Source organism: Grammomys surdaster, unplaced genomic scaffold (assembly GCF_004785775.1).
Source record: "Grammomys surdaster isolate TR1022 unplaced genomic scaffold, NIH_TR_1.0 194, whole genome shotgun sequence".
In the NCBI taxonomy this organism is placed as follows: domain Eukaryota; kingdom Metazoa; phylum Chordata; class Mammalia; order Rodentia; family Muridae; genus Grammomys; species Grammomys surdaster.
In genome coordinates this window covers 3336821-3362309 of record NW_021604639.1, presented here as the reverse complement: position 1 = coordinate 3362309, position 25489 = coordinate 3336821, and the positions used below count along the sequence as shown (strand labels likewise).

The 25489-nt window shown below is 45.6% G+C and overlaps 2 protein-coding genes across 4 annotated transcripts in view; both read left to right on the top strand.

Moving 5' to 3' along the window:
- Lyst (lysosomal trafficking regulator) overlaps window positions 1–11659 on the top strand; it is a 161980-nt gene extending 150321 nt beyond the window's left edge. For both annotated transcript variants that reach the window (XM_028769800.1, XM_028769801.1), the window contains 5 exons: window positions 1078–1217; window positions 1482–1579; window positions 8011–8167; window positions 8577–8648; window positions 9787–11659. In XM_028769800.1, coding sequence (XP_028625633.1) covers window positions 1078–1217; window positions 1482–1579; window positions 8011–8167; window positions 8577–8648; window positions 9787–9925 — 606 coding nt within the window. In that variant the 3' untranslated portion in view covers window positions 9926–11659. The remainder of the gene's footprint in view (window positions 1–1077; window positions 1218–1481; window positions 1580–8010; window positions 8168–8576; window positions 8649–9786) is intronic.
- Window positions 11660–16783: 5124 nt separating this feature from the next.
- Gng4 (G protein subunit gamma 4) overlaps window positions 16784–25489 on the top strand; it is a 31052-nt gene continuing 22346 nt past the window's right edge. Inside the window, exon 1 of one of the 2 annotated variants that reach the window (XM_028769915.1) lies at window positions 16784–16832. The gene's annotated coding sequence lies outside the window, so the exon portion shown is untranslated. Of the gene's footprint in view, window positions 16833–17030; window positions 17378–25489 lie in introns of those variants that run through there. The other variant, XM_028769914.1, reaches the window with a different exon arrangement.

Sequence of the window (25489 nt, the reverse complement as noted above, 5' to 3'; positions counted from 1 at the left end):
CCCCTAGACCAGTGTTGCTATCCATGACTTATGGCACTGCTTTTAACTTGGCCTGATGGGCAGCTCCAGCTGATTTAGGAGAGGTGAAAACACTATGGAAATTGACACTAACCACCAGGGGACTCCCAGATCAGGGAACTCCAGAGCAGAGGAGCACTAAGTTTTAGGTGAGCCTCTGAGAGAGAAAGCTACAAGGTCGTCTAGGATAGGATGAGTCTGCAGAATTCCTATAGGAAACTCAACTCGAGCAGCTCCCACACACAGGGATGTTTGGATGACCTCTGGAGTGGATCCCAGCCAGGGGTACAGACAGGGAACTTGCCTTTATAAGATACGTCATATGGGGGCAGGGAGAGATACCTAGGAGCCACCCTTGGAACCTGAAGCTGCTTACTCAGCAGGGAGTGACAAAAAGACAGGAGATGGGAGAGGAGAAAAAGAGAGAAGAAAATAACAATTAAAATATGTTCTATATCTAGTATATCAATACAAATATTTCAAAAACAAGAACAAAAAGGCAAGATACAGAAGATCCCTCAAGAATAACCATGCATATTTATCAAGTTTATAGACATGTAGTACATGTATAGCTCTATAGCACTGAAGTATATAAAAACTTACATGAGAATATAATTGCAAAAGTAGGATAGTAATAGCTTCTTGCAAGGTGCATGCTTGATGTTTAGTGCTCTTGAGTGGATCCCAGCCAGCAGTACAGACAGGGGACTTGCCTTCTACAAGACACCTCATGCCGGGGCAGGGAGAGACACCTAGGAGCCACCCTGGGAACCCGAAGTTGCTTATTAAGCAGGGGGTGACAAAAAGAGGGAGATGGAGATTTTATTTTAAAATCAAACTAACAATATTAGAAGTTAAGATTTCTTACACGGGTGGGTAGGACTCTTTATAATACATTTTTTTTTATATTTTCAAATTTTATCCATTTATTTGTGTGTGTGTACGTGTGTGTGTGTGAAGTATGCATGCCATGCTGCACATGTGGAGCTCAGAGGACATCATACAGGATTGAGTTCTTTCCTTCAGTCATGTCTACTTTGCTTAATATTCATGTTCCAGCCGTCGGAAATTGAAATGGAGAGTCAGATGCATCTCTATGGACACACGGAAGAGATAACCAGCTTATGTGTCTGCAAGCCATATAGCGTGATGATAAGCGTGAGCAGAGATGGGACCTGCATAGTGTGGGACCTGAACAGGTACAGAAGACTCTTATCCAGACATGGTTTCTTGAAATATTACATATTTCACAGTATATAATAAATACACTAAAATCATGTCATTATGTTGTCAATTTGGCATGAAACACATGCTTAAAGGTAGTAAGAGTAGCTCTGTAGTCTTTTTAAAGTCATAAATCAAATACCTTAGAAGAAGAGTTACACCTATTGAGGATAGGAAACATAAAAGACTGTAGTCCTCTGTATGACTGAATATGCAAATTCATGCCAGTTTTTTTTTAGGCTATGCTATGTACAAAGTTTGGCTGGACACAAAAGCCCTGTGACGGCTGTCTCTGCCAGTGAAACATCAGGTGACATTGCTACTGTGTGTGACTCAGGTAAGCTGCCCCCAGGCAAAGCCTAGGGTTGTCCATTTCCTGGCTAGAGCTTCTCTCAGCTCCCTTCAGTGTAAATGTGGGTGTATATTAAAGTCTAAGGCCCTGAACTGACTTCTTACCTTAGGCAAGAGTTAAAACTGTTGTTTTCCTGAGAGGAGTAAAAATTTATTTGAGTACACCTAAACAAATTATTGTTATCTAATTATCTGAAAGTCCTTGGCTTTTGTTCTCTATACTGCTTTGCTTTTGGTATATAACTATTGGCCTTGTTACCTTTCTTGTGCTAGAAAACAAGTTTTTGACAAATTGAGTTTGATGATGTTACTTTCCTTTTGGTGTAATAAGATACTCTGAAAAGGGCAACGTAAAGGAGTCTGTTTATTTTGGCTCATATTCCAGGTTACAGCCCCTCATGGTAGGGAAGTCATGGCATGGTAGGTCACATTATGTTCATAATCAAGAAGCAGAGAGCAATGACTGTTGATGCTTGGCTCCCTTTGTCCGTTGTATATGCTGGGATTTCAGCCCAGGGAGTGGTATCACTCGCAGTGGGCAGATCTTTCCATCTCAGTTAACCCAATTAAGACATTGCTACAAAGGCGTGCCTAATAGCCCACTTTCTATGTGATTCTAGTTTTCAAGTTAACATTTGTGATTAAACCATCACAGAAGACTTGATAGGCTTTTAGTGACAGTTCATGAATTGGCAGGCACCCATCTGAGATAGAAAGATATTCCTGAGCCAAACAGGCGAAATGGACTATGCAAGGAGAAAATAGCGAAGAAAGAAGAGAGGTACCAGCCATTGGCCAGTGTTAAGTACGTCTCTGGTTCCTGAGACAGAGAAATAGTATACGGTACTCAGTGGAGGTATGACTTGCCTTAAGTTGCGGGAGAAAGATACATCTCCAAATTAAAGGTCACGATTGTTTCCCATGATTTTATGTTTAGAAATGATGCTTCTGCAGCTATTGAAGAGCTCTTGAATTTTCTGTTTATATTTCTATTTCTAAGAATCTGAAAGTTGAAAGAATCTTTTAAAACATATTTGCTTTCTAACATCTATTTAATAGAGAGTACCTTTGATACATCTCTAGTGGGTAAGCCTCTGTTTTTTGCTTTGTTCCACTTTTCTATTATTTGAGTTTTTGAATTTTATTTTTATTTCATTTTAATTTTATATTTTATTTTTAAATCTTATTTAATTAATTAATTTTTATTTATTTTGACAATTAGATAACACTATATAGCACAAACTGGCCTTGAAGTTCTGTTCATAGAGCACTTCTCATTGGGAATGTTCAACCTAGGCGTGCTACCTCAATCCAGAATAAAGATAGACGTGAGCAGCCAGATGGAGAGCTAAAGAGGGTCAGGCCCACAAGGACCCTGAGCATAGGACTGTCTTCCTGGGCTTAAGACTAGACTTGGGATGTACAGGGCTATGTGCTCGAGCCCAGAAGTAATTATGTCAGGCAAGGCTTCTAGGAAGGCTCATGTAGACTATTGGCAATCTCCAGTCTTTCTTTTTCTGCAGAAAGCAGAATCTGAAAATTCTGACCTAATTCTAACCCCAAAGTCAGGAGCCACCCCGCCCCCAGGAGCCATGGCCTGAGTGTTCAGAAGACAGGGGTTCCCAGGGTTTGGGAGCTTTGTGATGGACACAGAGACAATAACTAAATGCTTAAATCATAGGTGTCTCTTAGGATTGTGATGCCGTTTTTATTGGATACTGATTCATTGTTTTGTTATTATTTATTTCTCTATATATCCCAAGCTAGCCTCAAAATCATAGCAATCCACTACCTCCTAAGTGCTGGGAATATAGGTATGCTCTACCATAGCCAGCTATAAATTCGTTTTTATAGTCAAGCAAAGTAACAGCCTCAGTGGTATAATAGATTTCAGATGTGAAAGTGTTTCTGTCCTAGCCCCAGTCGTAAAGTAATGCCATGGACACATCATTATCTCCTACTGACTACTAAGGGAACTCGGGCCTTGGCTATGCAAAGGGCAGATGATGACAGCCTTGCTGACAGTTCTGCCCTGGCCTCCACACTGCAGCTTTCCTTGACTGGGTTGCATGCCAAAAGACACTGGGGGAATAATAGAGTGGTCATTTATATAAAACTCTCTGCTTTCTTATTTTGACCCCATTTGGAAGCTAGGGCTGATCCCAAGAGAGCTCAGTTCGGAAGAGTTAGTTACTGGATCAGCTAGTCAAAGAGAACCAGACAAAGCTTGCTGGTAGGATATTCTGAGGTCCCTGGATGGTGAGCAGCATAACAGAACTGCATAGAATTTTTCTAACTTTAACAAAAGCCTTCTCAATGTTTTAAGGCCTCTTCAGAAATGTATAAAAGAAATCATATAAACACATTAGATATAGGTAATGTAATTTTAAAAATTTTTTTAAAAGACAAACTATACTTGTAGTCAATGAACCATTCTGGTCTCCTATTTGCTTATAGCACCCAAATGGAATAAAGTCATAAAATGTAGCCTACAAAAGATCTTGACCTTTTAGTGGATACATCTAAGTAGGCTTGAAACCAAAATTTTCAATTCTTTAGTTCTTATTATAGGATGTGATTTATGTAGTGATAAGATTGAAGTTAAATTATGGAAATATTATAATCAATTTTCTCTCTTTAACCATTCTATCTCTGAATCACAATGCATGTCTTTGGATGAGAATGGATGTGCATGGCCTGGCCATTTATTAGACTGGCATTGTGAAGCTGGGGCAGTGTTCTAAGATTCAGAGCCATCTGGCTCTCCAACTTCTTTTAATTTCCAGACTGTGTATACAAACAGAGATGCCCAACCTTGCAACTCTCGGTAAATGTGTTAAATTTTACATGAAAGCATCTGGTATGGAATAATGGTCTCTCACTTTGCTACTATAGTTGTAAACAGGTGGGTTTGGTTTTAGGTTGTCTCAAGATGCTAGGTAAGCCGCCTTGACTAATAAATTACATGCCACACTTTAGGGAATCATGTCCAGGTTTAGACTTTTCATTTTGAAGGGTTAAGCCATGAAATAGCTATGGACCATGATCAAAGATGTGATTCTCAGGGCTGGAGAAATGATTCAGGGGTTAAGAGTATGACTGCTCTTGTAGAGGACTCGAGTTTGGTTCCCATTACCCATGTCAGGATAACCCCAACTCCAGGGGATCTGGTGCCTCTGACCTCCATAAGTACTGCATTCATAGGTACACGCCCACATATAATTTAAATTTTTTTAATGTATCATTTTTTAGAAGATGGATCTCTTTTAAATTACTGTTCCCTGCATCGCCCAAACCATGTTCTACAATTAGAAGTCACAATGGCACTGAGGAAATGGCAAAAGTATGTGCATAGCATAGAATCTGCCTAGAAGCCTTTCTTGAGTGTGCACCCTAGTGCCTCAGTTACATCAGCAGCATTGTGGAGCCATCACCATTATTTCAGAAACTTTCCCACTGACCTCAAAATAAAGTCTGTTTGGTCACTAAACACTATGTCCCCATTCCCCTGCCCTCCTCACTGGAATACCACTGGTCACTTGATGTCTTACTTCCTCCTCTGTGACTACTGTTTCTAGATAATTTTTTTGTTGTTTTATTTTATTTTTTTTAATTGAAAATGTATTTTTTTCACATAGCATATTCTGATTATGGCTTCCTACCCGCAAATCCTCCCCACAACCCAATCCCACACCCTTTCTTGCCCTAACACATTAGAAAAACAACGGGGATCTCAAAGAAAAACTAAAATAATAACTTTTTAAAAACTAACAAAATAAATGCAAACAAACCTAGATAGGATAGGGAAAGGGAGGGGAGGGGAGGGGAAGGGAGGGGTGGGAAGAAGGGAAGGGAAAGAGGAGAAGGGAAGAAGAAGGGAAAAGGAAAGGAAAAAGGAAAGGAAGTACCAAAGAAAAAGCACAAGAAACATATATAAATTCAGAGACACATTGGCAAACACTCAAGTCCCATAAATATAAAATTGGAAACCATATGCAAAAGACCTGTAGGGTAAGAAAAGAAAAAAGAAATGCCCAGACAAAGCATTATGATACAAAAACAAATAAACAAACCTCCAAAAATATCATTGAGTTTGTTTTCTATTGGTAATTTACGGCTGGACATGGGACCTAACCTTCAGAGTGGTTTGTATGCCCAGTAAGACTCCACTGGAGAAAACTGACTTTTTTCACTTGTTTGTGATTATCAATTGGTGATAGTTTCTGGGATAAGGACATAGGCTCATTTCCAGTTCCAGTCTCAGGACTTGGACCCCATCAGGCCCAGACTGTGCATATTGCCACAGTCTCAGAGCTCGTGTGTGTTTAGAAGGCCTTGTTTCCTTGCTGTTCTACATCCCCTCTGGCTCTTATAATCTTTTTACCTCCTTTTCTGCAGGGCTTCCTGAGCCGAGGGAAGGAATGGATGGAGACATCCCAATTAAGTCTGAGTGTTCCAGGGTCTCCTACTCTCTGCTTATTGTCTGGCTGTGGGTTTCTGCTTATCCCCATCTGCTGTAGGAGGGAGCTTTTCTGGTGATGGCTGAGCACAGCACTGATCTATGAGTAGAGCAGAATGACCTCATTAAAAGTCATTTGGTTGCTATATTCCTGTAGCAGAACAGTAGTATTTGATTTCCCCCTAGGTTCCTGACCTATCTAATGTCAGGTTCTTCATCATCCAAGCAGTCTCTGATACGGTTTCTATCTCATGGAGCAGCCCTTAAATCCAATCAGATATTGGTTGGTTAGTCCCATAAGCTTTGTGACACTATATTGTACTGGTGCATCTTGTATACAGGTCACCATTGTAGATTGAAGGGTTTATAGATGGATTGGTGTTTACTGCTCTCCTTTGGTAGTGTGAGGCATACCCTTCAGTGCCCTAACCACTAGTCAGTAGGGGTAAAGGGTTTATGTAGACACCAGCTCAACTTTTCTATGTTCAGTGAATTGTGTAGGTGCTTTCATCAGCAATAGTGCCTTACCATCAAGAGTGCCTCTTTTGTTGTTCACTGCTATGGTACACCAGGCTAGCTGGCCCACAAATTTCTAGGGGTTCTATCTCTACCTTCTGTCTTACCATGGGAGCACAGTAGTGTTACAAGCAATTATATCTAGCTTTACATGGTCTTAGTTTCATTATCTGTTACTAACATGAAACACCTGAGTACAGCAACCTAAGGCAGAAAGGCTTATGTGGTCCAATTCCAGGTTAAGCCTGTCACTGGAGAGAAGTCAAGGCAGCAGGAACTTGAACAGCCACCATCAGCAGCAGAGTTAATACACACGAAGCTAGTGTTCAGCTTTCCTTCTCCATTTTATACATATAGTCCAGGATCCCCAACTCAGGGAATGGGTCTGCCCACAATTAAGATGTGTCTTCCCTCAGTAATAACATGTATTAAAACAGATTCTCACAGACACTCTCAGAGGTGTACCAGGCTAGGTGTCAAGTTGACAGTGTGAACTGTAGCACAGTTCTGGGGATCTGGACTCATATTCTTTACCTGCTGAGCCGTCTCCCAAGCCCCTGCCTCTGTAGTCTTTGAAAAGAAAACCTTGGTTTAGCTCAGCTTTAGTAAATACAATATTAGATATTCTGAGGAATGGGAGTTTTTTAATTTGTTTTTTAAACACATACCATTTTTATTGCAACTCTTTCTGTCTCTCTTAAAAGTCACATAAGTCACTTTTTTGCAAAGTAGGGTTTCTATATGCAGCCCAAGCTGACCAGAAACTCCTGATCCTCCTGCCTCCTGAGGGCTTGGATTGCAGATGTATGTCACCATAGTTGGCTTAAACCAGTTCAGTCCTGAGGATAGGGGTCCGCTCACATGTGCTTGCATGTGTGGAGGCAAGGGATTGACTTTGAACATTTTTATTGCTCTTCATCTTATTTTTTGAGAGAGGATCTCTCAGTTGTACCCACTGGAGCTCACCATTTCGCCCAGACTCCTTAGCCAGCAGTTCCCAAGGTTCTGCCTAGGTTTGCCTCCCCAGCACTGGGGTGACGTGCATGAACCACCATACCTGGCTTTTATGTAGTTACTGGGGACCTGGACTCACTGAGCCATCTCCCCAGCTCCCTCAAGTAGCTTCCTCCTGAGGGTTTCACAGAATAGTTTTCTCTATTTTAAAGAGTCATATTCTCAGTACTTTCAAACATAATTAAGATTTGCCAGTTCATGCACAGAAATGTAATCAAAGATTCCTGGTTCATTTCCCTCCTTACTGTTTCACTTCCATCAGTGATCACTGTGCACAGAGGACAAAATATGTAACGTACCAGTCCCTGTGTAGTAATTCAGAGTCATTAACTAGGGGTTCCTGTGGGCTGCATCAGTGAACAACAAGGCTGGTCCCTATGGATGCCCCAGGGACTTGTGGTGATCTGTGGTATGATTTGGTGTTTCAGCTGGAGGGGGCAGTGACCTGAGACTCTGGACAGTGAATGGGGACCTCGTTGGACATGTCCACTGCAGAGAGATCATTTGTTCTGTAGCTTTCTCCAACCAGCCCGAGGGAGTATCCATCAATGTCATTGCTGGAGGATTAGAAAATGGCACTGTAAGGTAAGAGAGGGCTTGACTCTTCTTCCCAGTCACGGGTCACTGCAGTCTGAGAAATGACTTTTAATGTCTACGCATATTAATATATAGTGCTTAGAGATTTAAAGTCACTTTGCAGATAGGTCTTTTTATTCCTGTTGTATTTTTAAATAGTAAAGCTAGTGCAGTTTGGAAGTATTAACTAGAAAATAGTAACCATATGAAAGTAGGCAAAGAGTTCCCTTTCCCACCTACAACCCCTGCAGACTACCCAGAGGCAATGCTGCTCTTTGAAGTAGGTTATCCTGGTAACTCAGCAAACTCTGTGTGTGTGTGTGTGTGTGTGTGTGTGTGTGTGTGGCATGCACACACATGTGTGACAAACATTCAGTTTTAGTTTGCATAATTAAATAATGACTTCTCTTCCCTCTAGGTTATGGAGCACATGGGACTTGAAGCCTGTGAGAGAAATTACATTTCCCAAATCAAATAAGCCCATCGTAAGGTAAGATCTACCTCCATCTTTTATTCTTCATAAAATAATTTGTAATTGTATTTTTTCTGATATTAAAACATGTAGACCTAGCCGGGCGGTAGTGGCACACGCCTTTAATCCCAGCACTTTGGGAGGCAGAGGCAGGCGGATTTCTGAGTTCGAGGCCAGCCTGGTCTACAGAGTGAGTTCCCGGACAGCCAGGGCTATACAGAGAAACCCTGTCTCGAAAAACCAAAATAAATAAATAAATAAATAAATAAATAAAAAATGTAGACCCAAAGAACACGGGTGTGAAGGCTTCATGTAAAGCCATCCTCTTACCGTGCATCAGATTCTGTGTTACCAGCAGTAAGCCAGCATACTCTTGTCATATGGAACTCAGTGTCTGGTATCTAGTGAGAAGATAGGCTGGCCCTGTGCCAAGAAACCTGAGGGACCGCAGAAACGGTTCTTTCCACTTCTTCCTTTGCAATGACAGTCATGTGACTGGCTGCCACAGGGATGTGCTTGATAGAACAAACACCAGTCACCCTTAACCTGGCTAACAGACTTGCCTTTAAAACTCAAATAGTAGTTATAATATTCAAATTATACTTAATTAAAATAAATTTATTTTGATTGTACTGAATTTAAAATTTAATGAACCTAAGTTACCTATTAATAACATTATACATTGCTTTACCTTCCTCCAGAGAAGCAAAATATATCTTTAAAATAAATGTCACCTAAGGCCTGGGTGTAGTAGCACACACCTTTAATCCAGCAGCTGGGAGGCAGAGGTAGATGGATCTGTGTTCCAGGCCTGCCTGGTCTACAGAGCAAGTTTCTGGATACTCAAGACTGTATAGAATGACTCTGTCCAAATGAATAAAAAAAATGTCATTTGATTTTTAAAGGCAAAATGTAGTGCTGTGATATCTTTGTGAAGTTTCTTCCATCCAGGGGCCTGAGCTCTGGGGCTCCAGTTTTATTCTAGCTTGTCTGAGCCTGAGCCTCGTTAGGAGGGTGCCTGTGTTAGAATCAGTCAGCACAGACAGTTTGCTGACAGTCTTTCATCTGTGATTCTCTGGAGTGGAAATGCCTTAGTTTCAGCATCACAGTCTATGCATTAAGAACTGATATGTACAAATGGGTTTGCTTTTCACAGCCTGACATTTTCTTGCGATGGCCACCATTTGTACACTGCCAACAGTGAGGGGACAGTGATCGCATGGTGTCGGAAGGACCAACAGCGTGTGAAGCAGCCCATGTTCTACTCTTTCCTCAGCAGCTATGCAGCTGGATGAAGAGAAGGACTGTCCCCACAGGACATAAGCACCGTTCTGTGACCCCGGCTCCACCAACTGCAGAAGCAGATGACTAAGCAGATATCCAGGAATGATACCTGTCCCTCTGCGCACACTTCCCCAGCCCCCGTGGTCCTGAGGGGAAAGTCCTGCCCTCATTCAGTAATGGTATGGAAGGCTGGGTCTGCACATACTGCAGATCTTCCAGGGCAAATTAAAGTCAGAATCTTGATGCTTTCTCCCAAAAAGCATGATCAAAAGCATGCTGAATCAAAGGTCAGAGTCTCTGTACTCCTTTTTCAGAAAGAAAGAAGAGAACTTAAATTGGCTAATTTTTTTTTATCTAAAATACTAAGCATTATATTTTAAAAGTTTCTGGTATATCCCCTACAAACACTCACACACCCAATAAAAGGAAAAAAAATAGGACTTTTCAGGATTCAGGAAGCAAATTATTTAGTAGGTGCCTCTGCACCAAATCCATTCCAGAACAGCTGAGCAGACGGTGAGCTCTGCTGCTGCATCACATCAGGCCGACTTTGCTGTGTCCTCTCTGACCAAAGAAGAGCCAGGGGCAGGAGCTTCAGGTACTTTGATTTCTTCACATCCTAGTTCCTCATGGGCTTCTACTTAAAATCCATAACACTAGGTATCCATACCCTTGGTTCAGTGACTAATTTTCAAATATAATGGCAAGTCTTTTAGCACTTGCCGTTAACAGTCCATCTGACAGAGCACTGAGCACTCCCACCGCACCGCACCCTACAGTGTTAGCAGTATGAAGGAGGCACAGCAGCTAGGACCGTGCTCTACTGTGAGACAGAATTGTGAAGGAAAGGGAGGCAGCGAGTGTGCAGACAAATGCAGAGTAAGTTGCTTGGTTTAGGAGCCAGCTTCACTTGTTCCCACTCAGCTACCATCTGCGAATCCTGGGAAGGTGGAAGCCCTACGTGTGCACCATGGCATGTAACAGCAGCCCCACTCTGGAATGCCATGCCTGCCACTCTGGGACCACTGGGCTTTTACTTGAGGTGCTGCTTTAATGGCTTTGAAAACTTGTGTAAGCTCAGAACTCTATCAGCGTGGGATAGAAGCATGTGTTGCTGCCTATAAATGACTTGTGCATTTGTTATGGAAACTTAATTCATACAATGTTTACAGAACTACTTTTGTAACTTCCAGACTTTGTAAAACATTCTGCTTATATCCACAAGATGCAATTCCAGAGTCTCTGCTGTGAGGACAGGCACAGGGAGGGCAGGGCCTCATGGGACCTTGAGGTCATATTGACATGGGCCACATGTTACTCCTAAAGTCCACTTCAGAGCAGAAATAACATTACTCCTACTCACGTTGAAGTGATTGATTTGTTTTAAAAATTCAGCTAATGTCTAGCTTTCATTTTTTTTTACTGAGAACTTCAAGTTAATCTCCTACTAGAATAGGGAGGCTATGCAGCCTTGGCTTTTCGTAAGGGCCAAGTTTCATCATTTATCTAAAGAGGAAAATATGCAAAATATCTGGTCTTGTTAAGCGTGCAATATTCTATTTTTATGTAAAAATAAAAATTAATTGGGGGGATTATTTATTGAGCATGGAACCTAGTATGTATATGTTGGAAATGCCTTGTAACATGCATGGTCTAGCACACATTCCTGGAAGTCACCACATGCTGTTACCTTTTACACACTGCCACTTCAGTTTGGGAATAAACTTGCTAAAAATAGACTTAAACCTGTATCTAATATATGACTCATGAATTATGACCAGATCTCAGTCCATGGCTGTTACAGAACAAGGTGTATCTGGAAGCCCTGTCACTAATCACTGGCTGTGCTGGGACCGGCGTCCTTTTCAAGGAATGGAACTGACAAGCCATAGTCCACAGCTGGTCCAAGTAGGGGCTCTAGATGAGATTGTTTGGCTGCAGCCATGTGGATAAACACAGATTCCATGTGGCTAGAGAGAAGGAAAGAGTGGCCAATGGATTAGATCAGGAGCACCATGAATAGTAATAGCTCGGCAGGGCCTGTGACAGTCCACACCTACAGTTGGGCTTTGTGGACAGCTTATGGAGCAGCAGGCGTGGGAGGGAACAGACTTCAGCAGGGATCAGAGTCAGTAGTTCTCTGTTTAAGAGTTCACAGCCCATCAAGTCTTCCCAGAAGCCAAGAAGCAGATGCCCTTACTAAAGTACAGGCCATCTGCCCTCCGGCACCCCCAGACTGCTAGATTCATTTAGAGTCTGGCCACAGGACCTCAATGCAGGCTGGAAATAGCTGAGTCACTAATAGGCCAAAGCCTATCAGCAATGGCTCCAAATAAGGTTTCTCCTCTGCCACAGGGCACAGGGTTTGTGTCTCTTACTCTCTGTCTCTGTCTCTCTCTCTCTCTCTCTGTCTCTGTCTCTCTCTCTCTCTCTGTGTCTCTCTCTCTCTGTCTCTCTCTCTCTCTCTCTTTCTCTCCCTCCCTCCCTTCCTCCCTCCCTCCTCTCTACCCACATACACCCTGCAAGGACACTCAAAGAAGCCGTAGAGTTACTAAACAGAAACCTCCACGGTAGGAACAGGATACCTCCCCATTAGTTTTTGGCTGGAGACCTGTAACCCTCTAAACAGTACAGCCTCTATTGTTGACTGCCCAACAAAACTGGGTGGTAAGGCCCCACTGCTGAAAACACTACATGCCATGCAGAATGTGGAAAAGCCAAGCTGCAACTGAGCTGGAAGCTTTCTCCCCACTGACTAGCTCTCATGGTGCCAGAAGACATTGTGGGGGTAGGGGGTATTGTCACAAATGCTGCAACACTTATTTTTACTCCCATAGTGAGGTGGTCAGGTTTGGCCAGAAAGACTTTTTGCAGTGGGCAGTGATTACTGCAGAGACTTGAAACTGGTCAGAGTAGGGTCAGAGTGCTGAGAATACATGACTTGAATGCTCGGCCCTAAATGAGACATCTATACTGTGCAGAAGTCTCAGGGAAAATGCAGAAGAGGGAGTGAAGATAACTAAGAACTGGAGGAGAGAGTGGGGCGTGGTAGGATGCTGTCCACTGGACCTGTCCTGCCCAGTGCCTTTTTTTTTTCACTCTCATTGTGATTACCCTCAGGAGACCCGCACAAGACTGGTCCATTAACTTCCTGTCACTGTGGAGAGAGGCCTAAAGCCATCCCTGCCCCAAGGATGTATAGATGGTTAATGGTTGCTAACAGGGAGTGGTTCAAAGCCACAAGTGCCTGTCCCTCTCCCCCAACCTGAGCATTTATAGGCAGATAATGGTTGCTCAGGGTGAGGTGCTCACAAAGCCCCACTTCTTTGAGGATGTGTTGTCAGTTAACAGGCTCTGGTTAACTAGAGCCACAGCCCCGTAAAGGTTTATTGATAGTTAGCATTGCTGGTGGAGGGTCTCACAAGCTCCCACCCCTACCAGAGAATTTATAGCTAATGGTTGCTCTGAGGAGAGGCTCACAAGGCCATGCCCCTTCCTCATGACGTTTCAGAGTTACAGGAGAATTTTTTTTCCTTCAGTGGTACCCATGCTTCTGTAAGTAACCCCAATTAAACACATTGGTTCACCATTCTATACTTGAGTTAAATCACTTCTTTCTGTCTCTGGGGTCCTACCTGAGGTGAGATGTTTGTTCTTGTCTCTTCGGGAAAGTTCACACAACAGTGGCTTTTTAAGAAGCCCCATCTGTTCTTTTTAGTTGGCCTATAAATTTCTACCACTAGGAATAGATAAGGCAGCTCCCGGTCCTTAATTTTAGTTTTTGTTCTAAAATGCTAAATTTCAACCTTTTGTATCCTTAAATAAACTTTACACATCAGTTCTAAAACCAGCCTCTTATTTCGAATAGAAGAGTGTCTGTCCCTCTCCTTGTGGCAGACCTGTACTGAGGATATGACATCACATAGTCCAGCTTCTCTGCCTCCTGGTCATTACAGGCTGGTGAGAAGCCACCGGGTGGAGGTGATATAGAGAGTCCCCTACCACTGAGCTACACTCCCAGCCCTTATTTGGTAAGACAAGGTTTCTGTGTATCTTAGGCTAGCCTGAAACTTCCAAACCACCAGAGCTCTAGGATAATACGCATGTACTCCTTATGCCCAGGTAGAAAGTCCTTTTAGTGACTAAAGTGCTATTGCCACATAATGGACGAATAGAAATATAAGTGAACTGAGACATCAAAGTGTTGAATAGTATACATTCCAAGACCTCGGTGCCAGCAGCAGGTCCAGGCCACGGATGGGAATGAGCATCTTCCTGTATCCCAGCCCTGGTACTGGGGAAGGGGGCAGAGTAGCAGGTGTCTGCAGTCACAGAAGGCACAGGGGTGGGAAATGCTGCTCCTCTGCCTGCATCTGTGGTGTGTCGCAGCTTTTCAGTCTGGTTTAGTGGGTTTTTGTCCTGGGGAACTCAGCAGCAATGCTTTATTAGTGTGAGCCTGCCAATCCCATGTCCTCCCTCTGCCTGCCTGTTTGGTTATCCAATGATGCAGAAAGGAGAGAGGCCAGATGTTCCCCTGCCCTTCAGAGCTCTTGCCTAGCTCTGGTTCCCACTATTTTGGAGAACTTGCTAATGCCCCATCTTAGCAAAGAAGAGCTACATACAGTGTCCATATGGAAGGTTCAGAAAGGTAGGAAGAGAAGAAGATGGCACCATGGTTTTGCTTTATGTTGAGTTATCTTTCTCAGGAGCCCCTTTCATTTCTGATTTCTGTTACCTGTTGGTCCCTACATAAGCAAAAAATGTTTTAAATTCTTCCCAAATGTGTCTCATGTTTTGGACAGCTTTGCCATTTTTTTCCCTGAGAATTCTTCTAATCAGGGCAGCATTTTATGCATTATGAAACCTAGATGCTTCAAAAACCAGCAGGCTTCATTAGTTAGCACTTTCCTCAGGGAAACAGGGGAGGGGGGAAAGGTGGGGGGTGGAGACTTGCCCTTTGATGCCATACAGCATGAAGGCCAAAAGAGTTCAGGAAAAGCACACTCAGAGCCCTGTAACATACATAGGCTATCAGATATTCCTTCCAGGTATGTCCAAGGCAAAACCACAATTTGAGAAGCAGCTACAGTTGAAAAACAAAAAACACATAAATGCTCTGCACATTGCATGACATGGACAAAAAAGGCATATCTTGCTGCTGTTGGCGGGAAGTTCTGTAGCACAGGCCTCTGAAGACTGAGGCTGGTATCTGTTCCTGCTGAAACCTTGAGAGTTTCTTCCCTCATGAGCAGAGCCGATGAGAAGTGGGTTTTCGAAAGATGATCCTGTGGCAAGTCTGGTTCCTTCCCAATGTGCAGTAAGCTGCTCTCCCCCAGATTCTATTGACTGATCCCAAAAAGTCTTTTCATTCTCAAATTTTGATCTTGTCCAAATCATTTTTTAAATCCAGTTCAAAAGGGTTTTTTTTTAATGTTATCTGAGATTTTAGTTAAATCTACACTATACTTTTCGTGAGGTTGAATCGATTCCTGTTGCTGTGATTATATATATCTGAAAAAAAGCCACTTATTAAGTAAGACTAAGAATGACAGAGTTGAACACATATGTCCTATCAAAGGTTATCACAGCTCCATGTAGATCTACTGAAATTTTCTTATGTAGGTCTCTTTTTGAGATTGAAAGTTGTTGTCCTCTGTACCAGAAGCAATTGGTCTCTTTGAGTCGGCTGCCCCTCTACCCTTGTACGCAATACTAAATCAACTCTGTTGTTTTTATCCTTGATCATGCTATACTTAAGATATTTAATGTCTCCCAGAGGCCTGATATATTACTCATTTGGTGCCCAGAAGGGCTGATACTGGAAGAGAGTAGGGTCTTTGTGTAGGAGGTGGCCCAAATGGATCCAACTTCTCCCTCCAGAGCCTTAGAGGGTGATTATTGGTCTGTATGTGTGTAAGATAAGAAAGGACCCGGGAGAGATGGAGGAGTCCCAGTGGCCACCCAGTCTACCAGAGAGTTTGTCAATTGACATCCCGTACAATTGAACAGTTGGCACCAACTCCTTAGAATTCTGGTAAAAGGAAACCTAAGGTCAACTTTCCTGCAGCTGGTTTGTGAGATGAGTATACGAATGAGCCAGGGACTGCAGAGAGATGGTGGATTCGAGAGTAAAAATAGTGGACACAATTGTGTGCTGCTTGGATTCTCAACGGGAGTGACTATGGGGTCTCACTTAGTCTCTGCCTTGTGACTATTACTAGGTAAGTTGTGACATCATTTAATTCTGAGGCCTAAAGGGACTCCTGAGAGCTGTGTGGTTTCCCACCCCACTGGGCCTTTCTGGTCTCTCTGAGCAATTCCACTCAGCCAAAGTGCACCCCTGTCCACGGTACCATGAGGCGTGTCAGATAGAGCTTCGAAAAATCTAAGGCACTAGTGTCACTTTCTTCAGGGATAATTAGGGAAGGTGGACGGGAGGAAGGAAGAGTTTCAAGAAATCTGTCAGTGGTGTTTATAGACAGAAGTCTACGGCCTCTTTCTGTATGCATCTACTGCCTGAAATGTTTTCTCTGCTTACGTCTTCAGAGGGCTTTGTATTATTTCATGAGTTGGAAAACAGACGTGGCTGAGCTGCGTCTCAAGGAAGAGGAATTTGGTAATTCATCGGTTTACAATGGGACACACAAAACACAGTTCCATTAGGACGAGGCTTGGCAGGCCATGACCATCTCACCGCTGGGAGTCGCCAGGATTCCCCGCGGCAGCAGCTCCTTGCTGTCCACTCGCACTCTTGGTGACTGGTTGGGAGGCTGCTGCTCTGCCAAGCCAGACCGGGTGGCGGTCTTGCCTCCGTTGCTTAGCGACGTCTGCGTAAGATTGGTGCGCATTTCCAGATGTTCAGCATCTGCGCTAACAGCGCCCACCTTCCTCGGCGTGAGGCACCCTAGGTGTCCCCAGGTGAAGTACCCTGAGCTGGCCGTCCCACTCTGCTCTTGGAGATCTGCCTGGAGCCATGAACCCTCCAAGGCTGCGTGCTCCCCGGGAGGGCGGGTCTGGGTGAGGCCCGGGGCTAGGGGCGCGCGGAGCCCGGAGTGGGAGCCCCAGTGACGCACCAGTGACGTCGGCGGCGGCGGGCGGGATTTCCCGGCCCCTCCCGGAGCGGGAGGAGACCTGCTGCGGAGTGGGTGCGAGGGAGTGGGTGCGGCCAGCGTGGCGCAGCAGGCGAGGATTGGGGGTCACCGTCTTACACCCCGTGGGCCCGTTGCGCAGACCCGGAGCCCCGCTTGCGGGTGGCTTTGCTGTGGTTTGGGCTCCGCGCCGCGCCCCCCTTTCTCCCTAGACGCGCACGGTCTTCTGTGTCCCGGGACCCCGCGGGTGGCGACGCGGGGCGCGCTTTCACTGAGCCCAGGGCGCACGATGCCGCTTGGCCTGGCCGCCCCCGTCGAGCGCCGCGCCGGGGACCCAGCCCGCGTCTGAGCGGCGCCGGCTGCGCACCGGCTGCGGTAAGTGGCGTCCGAGCCCCCGGGAGGGCGCGGCGCCTCGTCGGGAAACCTCGGTCCGGGGCCCCGACAGTTCTGTGAGACCCTGGGCGAAATCAAAAGTCTCAGAACTGGAGAGACATTCTGGCTTCTGGGTCTTCCCTGGAGGTGCCGCGGCACGCGTCACAAAGACCTGTGGTTCCTTGTGGTGGCGGCCGCTTGCTGCATGGCCGCGGGGCGCCTCCAGCCTGAGCCTCCCTAATGTCCACAGGTAGCCCGGGCCTCGAGGGACACAGCCGAATCCCCCAGGGTCGAGGAGGGCCGAGGATCCCAGGGGACCCTTCTTCATCGGTGGGGCGTAAAGACTAGCCGGTCATGACCATAAGGGACGCCCCCTCGCCCCCCCCACCCCGCCACCCCTCCCCGTGCAGAGGACCACAGGAGATGGATGGCATGGCTACTGATCATTTTTTTTTTTGGAGCAGTGTTTTGGCGGGGGTTCGCAGACGTCCTCTGCTTTCCCGACGCCAGGACACCGGCCTCGGGTAGAAGGGAGAGCCTAGAGACCTGGGCGAGTTTGTGCCCTCCCTCTCGGTGGCGACTGTTCCCGAAGCAGGTGCTGAAACGCGCTGCTGAGCTCACGGGGCATAGATTTGGAAGAGCGAGCTTTGATTTAATTTTTATTCTCCTGGGAAATAATGAGGCGAGATGCCAGTTATGGCTGCAAAAGGCTCCTTCATTTGGATTAATCTGCTTCTTGTCGTGTATTTGGAGCTAAGATGTGAGTGAGGATACTTCCAAATCTGAAAGTTTGATCCAGTGATAGATAAATGCTGTCGTCGGTTCCCAGGCCTCCCGGGTCTGTAAAAGGCTGGCAGCAGGCAAGCTGGCGTTTCAGCCAGAGCAAGCCTGCGAGGCTGTGCCGGGGTTCCAGTGAAAAAGCGTCACTCCTGCCGTCTGCTCCAGAGCGAGGTGTGATGGCTGCAGCAAGGCACTTGGGCTGCGTGCAGGCTGACTGGTTCTTCATTACTGGGGCGCCACCGCCCTTTTCCTCATGTTGGCTTGCAAGGAGGAAGGCAGCCACCTCCTCCTCTGGCCCTGTTAACCTGGTAGAGACCACTGGGGGACGGGAGGGGGAATGGGGGTGGGGGGAGAAGACCCGGAGCTTTCGCTCCTGAGAAACAAGACAAGGTGCTTGTAAACTGCACTTGGGGTTTCTGGATTTCTCCGGCCTGCTGAGAGGTGTTGATGAGAATGCTGAACCTACAGGGGTGCATTGCTAGCCAAGGGACTCTCAGGCTGAGACCTATAGGGCCATGCAACCCTGAGGCCCCAGGCCTTTCCCCTTGTAATAAAACCCAGGGAGGAAGCAATGGAGGACCTTGGCAGGAAACTGCCCAGGGCCATCCTGACAAACATGTCTGACCAACTGCCTTCCCCCTTTTACATGGTAGTCTGTAAGAAGAACCCAGAGGGGAGATTTCCCTTGTTGTTTCATAGTGTCTGAAGAATGGCTATTCTCAAAACTCCCAAATCTCAAACGTTCTTCAAAATTGTGGATAATCAGATGCCACAGGGCCCTTGCCTTTGACGTGTCTGAGGATCACCGGACCCCTGAGACTGAGTGGCTGTGTTTGCTTCCACCCAGAGCACAATCACACTCAGCACTGCCAGATCCCACTGCCACCTTTCTTACTTTGTCTCATGTTATTTTGCTTGACAAGGAGAGGGTGTTGACACTGTGTATTAGAAGCTTCTCTTGGGGGAAATTTGAAGCAATGTCTGATTTTCTTTTTTAATCTACATTCTGCTATCCAATCTGATGCTTTCTTTTTTTTTTTTTCCTTTGCAACATCTTTATTGCCTTTAGACAAATTCAAGCTTTGAGACTTTTAGTATTCTGGTCACAGTTACTCATTCAGTTTTCTTAGACCAAACACTGAAACATCCTAAATTCAAAAAAAAAAAAAAAGGTCAACACTGGTTATCACAGAGATTTTCACTGCAAGTCAGAGAAATCATGTGTCGAAGTAGGTCCGTGCTACTGGAAGGCTTTAAGTGGCTGCCTAAAAACTAAGAATAAGCCAAGGCCTTTCAAGAAACTGGAGGGGAAAACACAAATGGAGTGTCCACACAGGGAACAAAACAGAGGCAAGAAAAGCTTCTGAAAGATTCATGCAGAATAATCGGGACATGTGTCCTGAGACCCATGCACTGAGCTATGGGGTCATTGTGACAGCATCTGCTGCAGTCTCTGGCAGACGGGACTGTGTGGACGTGGTGTTGCTTACTGTACGTGGACCCTTGCTGCCCACGAGGAGTGAGGACACATAAGTAGTAGTGGAGACACCGTACGTACATCATGTGGCCTTGTGGTCTTGGGGTGTCTACAGGCAGGTCCACAAAGGCTGTGCCTCAGAGGCAGGCAGGGCTCAGGTGAGCGGGCCCAGGGCTGAGGATCAGTTCTTGCTGGGTACGTGTTGAGAATGGCCTCAGTCGGTGCTCATGTGACACTTGCTGGGTTGGGAAGTGTTCTGGCAGTGCCCTCCGTGGGTGGTGGGGACTTCAATGGAAGTATGCAAAGATGACAAGTGATATGACTGAGCCACGTGGAGGAGAAGAGTGGGTGACTGAGGCTGGATGTGGCGCTTCCCAAAGGTTCTCCTCAGAGTGCCCTCTAAGAGGCTGGGTCAGCTATCCCTCTTTGGATGTGTATTGAGGTTGTGAAGAGGTCCCTAGAGATAGGAGAAACACTTTCATTGTCATTTGAGGTCTGAGGGACTGCTTCTCCTCAGCAGTGTGCATATAGCACCCCATGAGCTGTTAGCTGACCCTGACCATGCTTCTGTATACTGCTCCTTCTCACTGGTCCCACCTGGTGTGTCTGAGACACGGTTTCCAGACCTTTTCTTCAACCCCTCTGAGCTGTCCAAATAGGAGACTTGGCCTTAGAAGACAGGAAAGGAGGACGGATCCACAGAGAAAGCAAAACTGGGATTGACAGTGAGTGATCCCACTGTGAATAGAAGCTCTTGGGAAGGTGAGGACCAAATTCACAGAGGGGTTGATTATGCCCCATGTGGGCAGGTTCTGGGAGGCAGAGCACAGTGTAAGCACAGTGTGAGCACAGTATGGACACAGGCATGGATCACTCTGCAAGGGGCCCCATGCCCCCAGTGTGACTGTTACACTGCTGAAAAAGAATTGTGCATTTCTTCTGACTCACTACTGTTAAGGGCTTGTAGTAGTCCAAGACTCTCAAACACCTGGCATCTGGAGCTAACACATCTTTTTCTTCTCTGTGTGGACAGTTGGATATGCCTATTGTTTATGTCTTCTATAGGGACTTTTCAACCTGATTGAGAAGCCATTTTCACTGTCTTAGACCACCTGCAGGTCATATGCTGGTTGCAAACTTCCAGCGGTCCTCTCTGCAGCCCATACCTCATGGTGTGCTAAGGAGAAGTGAGTTGGTCGTGTTCAGTCCTACTCAACTATCTCGGGAAAATCCTCTTCTCTCTGTACACAGCTAACTTGCCTTTTAGCCCCAGGGTGTACATACCTCTGTGTTCCACCCTTAGTAGTCTGTCTAGAAGAGGCAGCCTGCAGCCAAGCAAATACAGCCAAGTCCAGTAGCCATGTTTGGTGGAATCTGAGAGCAAGAGTGTTCTGTAGGTAGACTGGCAGGCTCTCTGACCCTCCAGGGCCAGGACGGAGGTGTACTGTGTCTGAGAAAGGCGATGGGGAGGTACAAGTAGAAAATTCAATGCCTTTAGTGACCTCAAGAGAAACAAAGGAATGATAGTGTCCTCTGAACTCTTTCTGGGCAGGGGAAGGTGCAGATTTATGAACAGGACTCACTCAGGATCACACACTTCTTCAGTTGAGTTTTACCCGAAGGGGAGATGCTGGCATCTTCTGGAGGTCCCTTGTCCACACCATGTCCTCTCCAGTGGCAGTTCAGCATGTCACTCCTTGCCTCTCTTCCTGCCTTTGTCTTCTGTGTCTCTTTTAGGACCTTTCTGCACACATTTCAATGTACAGCTCAGTAAGCACCCCCAGTCTCTATCCTGACATCCTGGATTTCTAGGGCTCACCTTTCTCCTACCATCGGGGTACACCTGTAGTTGCTGTATGATGCTCTTAGGTCTGGCTCTCCCTCTTCCCTTAGTTCCTCGATCTGTACAGCTCAGTTGAGTTTTCTCGTTGTACTTTCTCCGCACCAGGGATGATACAGCAGGAAACAAGACGTAGGCAGTAGAGGGAAGCACAGGACTCCTGCCTGATGGATGTGCATTTGGAGGGAGGGGTTACTCTCACATAATAGGGTGAAAACCTCTCAAAGGAAAGAGTTGAGCAGACAAAAAAAAAACCCCACACAGTTTAAGCAGAAGTATATTTTATCAAAGAAAAATGATAGTACACTCCTGAGAAAGAGTAGAGCATGCTAACCCAGATGGGTGGAGGCTAACCCAGATGGGTAGAAGCAGCCCACTGGGTATTGTAGAATGATGATCCTGTAGGCTATTTCTTCCCATGATCATCCTGGAAAGCCCACAGTGGGAGTCAAGTCTGGGAGGTTGATTGGCCGATCTGCCTGGCTAGGTCCACCATTAATCCAGCGGCCACTCCACATCCAGCTCTGTAAACTTTGGGCCACATTTTAAAATACAACTTTAGTTTCCACTCTGGTCATTCCAACTCAGTACAGTCTAGATTAGGAATCTGTCTACGTTTTGCAACCACCAGGTTTGGGAAACTAAGCCAGACGGTTTCCATAGGCCCTTCCTCTGGAGTCTTCTATCTCCTATCTTGCCTGTGTCTCTCTGGGCTTCCATTTTCTACATGGCCTCCCTGTCCCTACCATCCAGAATGGTTACCAGTGAGCACAGCATGGCATCACACCTATAGGAGCCCAAGTCTCCTCTCTGGGCTCAATTACAGATCTTTTCCCTGTCTTGAGTAGGGCAGGCCTTCTCTACAGGAGATCCAGCCACTCACCCCTAACAACCACCCCTCCTCAAGAGCTCAGGGACTCCCGAGTACAGGTTTTCCCCCCATGGCTTCCTCTCACAGAAGCAGTAGCAGCTCTGGGGTGCTGAGCAGAGAGACCCAGACCCAAGTCACCAACAGATATTTGACCAGAACATGGCTCTGGGATGGTAAGTGTTGTCAACCTGATGGGTTCATGCCTAGAAGTTCAGTGACTACATCTTGTGTCTATACCGGGATTTCCAGAGGCAGTTACCCTATGGCACTACAGAATAATCAATGTCCCTTCCTGGGTTCACAGGTACAGCATCATTGGAGGGGGCAGAGCCATTCGGAGTGTGTCACTTAGGGCTTCTGCCTCACCGTGGCCCTTTCCTGTGTCACCTCCCTCTGCCTCCTGCCCACTGTGATGTGAACAGAGCCCTGGGAAACTGAGAGCTAAAAGAAATAATCCCTTTTTTAAGATTTTCTGTCAGGGATTGAGTTAAATGCTAAACTAACACATCTTAGTGGAAGAGAAGGAAGACCACCTTCCTGGCTGCTCAGCGCAGCACTATCTGTCACTGTCCACCAACTGGGAAGATGGGATGTTCCCCTTTCAGAAAGACACTTGACAGTGGAGTCCTGACACAGAAGTCAGACTCTGTCATCTAACAGGGAATGGAATTTGTCCCTGCTTGCCTCTGGCCCAGCCTAACATTGTCCACTGCCCCTGTACTCAGAGACAGGTCACCGTGAGCCGACCTGCATTGCTTCAGCTCTTCACTGGGCTGTCAGCACCTTGGAGAAATAGCCAGGTCAGCTCGTACATCTTTCCTGGAAAATATCTAGGTCACTTCCAGACTTGTCTTCTGTGTCCCTTTGACTCTCCACTACCGCTAGAATATTCTCTTCTACACATGGAGTACTTGAGCAGCATAAATGAGTCTTGTCTGCAAAGAAAGCTACTGCGGAGAGCCTTTGTACTGTGTGTAACAGGTGACTCATGGCATTGCGTTGGCGGGTGGCAGCCGTCGGAGCCTGTGCTTTCTCACTCTCTTGAGGCAGTTGGCTTCTGGTAGTCATTTTGGTATGATTCAGTCTTTGAATCCAGAATGAAAACTACACTAGTAGGTCTTTTCGTTCAGAATCAAGTGATTAACTCAGTTTCTGCTTGGGGGAGGAGGAGGAAGAGGAAGAAGAGGAGGAGGTGGTGGTGGAGGAGGCATGCGACAGCATCTTTCAGGCCATGAATTTGTCAGTTTGTGTCACTGGTTTTGTTCCCCCTGGTAGTATTTTGTTTTATTATCACTGTCTTGAAGCAAGAGAATGACAAAGAAAATGCAGAACGATGGAATCTTGGTTGAGTCACATGCGTAGCTCAAGATGGAAATAGAATGTGTAGCAAGTATGTATGGCTCCTCATGTATTTTCCCATTGGAAAAGTACCTTTTCCAAACATTCAAGCTACATCTGTTGGCCCATCAACCCACATAGTCCTAGCACAGTCTGCAAGTCATTCTGCAGCCACAGTGGGCAGTGTGTGCTTCAGAAGGAGTGCATGTGGACAAAACCTTATCTCTACTCTGTCTATCCAACCCCTGATGTAAGTCAGCTTCATCCAGGATATGGCACTACCTGTCAGTCCCTTAGTAGCTGTCTCAATTACCAAATTGTTACAGTATTTGTGTTCAGGAAGAACTAACCTTTCTTCATACACACACACACACACACACACACATATATATGTATGTGTGTGTGTGTGTGTGTGTATATGTGTGTGTGTATATATACATACACACACACACAATAGGAAAATTCATAACATATGACTGATGGTTTCAGGCAGTAACTGGGAAACAGAGGGTCTTGCAGATAAGAAAGATAGCTGGATTTGGGCAGAGACAGACTTGGGAACTAAGTCACAACAGGATCATAAGTAATTCCAGTCATGTCTCTACTGGCAGAAGAGAGGTGCAAAGAGGAGACCTGAATAAGAAGTGTACAGAATCAAGATGAACCACATTTAGTTGGCTAATGTGGAAAGTCCTTACTTAGAGGGCTTAGATGTTGGTTTCTGATCCATTAAGCTAAAGTCTCCTCTTCCTGTTAATGTTGAGTTGAGTTTGCTTAGATGGGAACCCTATGTGCAAGAGCTGCCAAGGCTGGGGGCTCCTCTGGGATGCTTGGTTTGCATATACAAAGCCTGAGAAGACACGGAGGCACATGTTGCTAATTGAGAGAAGCCAGTCTGACAAAGCTGCAGATTGTGATTCCCCCTACGTGGCATTTTAGAAAAGACAAAACTGTGGAGACAATAAAAGTATCAACAATTGGGGCCAACAAAATAACTCAGTGGGCAGAAGTGCTTGCTGCTAAGCCTGATGACCTGAGTTTTATCCTTAGAACACATTCAAAGGTGAAAGAACCAACTAAATAATTGTCCCCTGACCTCCCCATGGCACATGCCCAAATTTACACAACTTGCACACACAGTAATAAATACTTTTTAAGATTAATAATTACTGGGGTATGTGTAGAAAGATAGTGTACAGAGATTCTAACGCCAAAAGTCTATTCTGAGGATGCCATCCAGGTGGATACATGTGACACATTTGTGCAGATAGAACACTTACTCAAACAGTGAGCCCTGATGTAAACTTGTCAGTGTTGATTGTCACAAAGGCTCAGCTCTGGTGTGGAGTGCTGGTTATGGGAGAGACTGGGCGGGACTCAAAGGTGTATAGCAACTCTGTGCTTTCTGCTCAGTTTTTCTGTGATTCCAAAACTGCTATAAAACTAAGTGAAGCATGAGGATCCATTTATACAACCCCAGCCCTTGGGAAGTGAAGGCAAGGGGATCAATTTAAGGCCAGCCTCAACTACATAGTGAGTTTGATGGGTGACATGACATATTATCCCCACCCCAAAAGGAGAAGAAGGCAGTTGGGGTATATCTCAGTTGGTAGATTGTTTGCCTACCAAACACAAAGCCTTAGGAATCAACTCCTGCCCTAAGAAGACCAGATACAGTGGCACTTAGGGGGTAGAAACAGGATCAGAAGTTCAAGGTTGTTCCTGGCTACACTGTGAGTTTGAGGCTAGACTATAATCTATGATCTCTCTCTCTCTCTCTCTCTCTCTCTCTCTCTCTCTCTCTCTCTC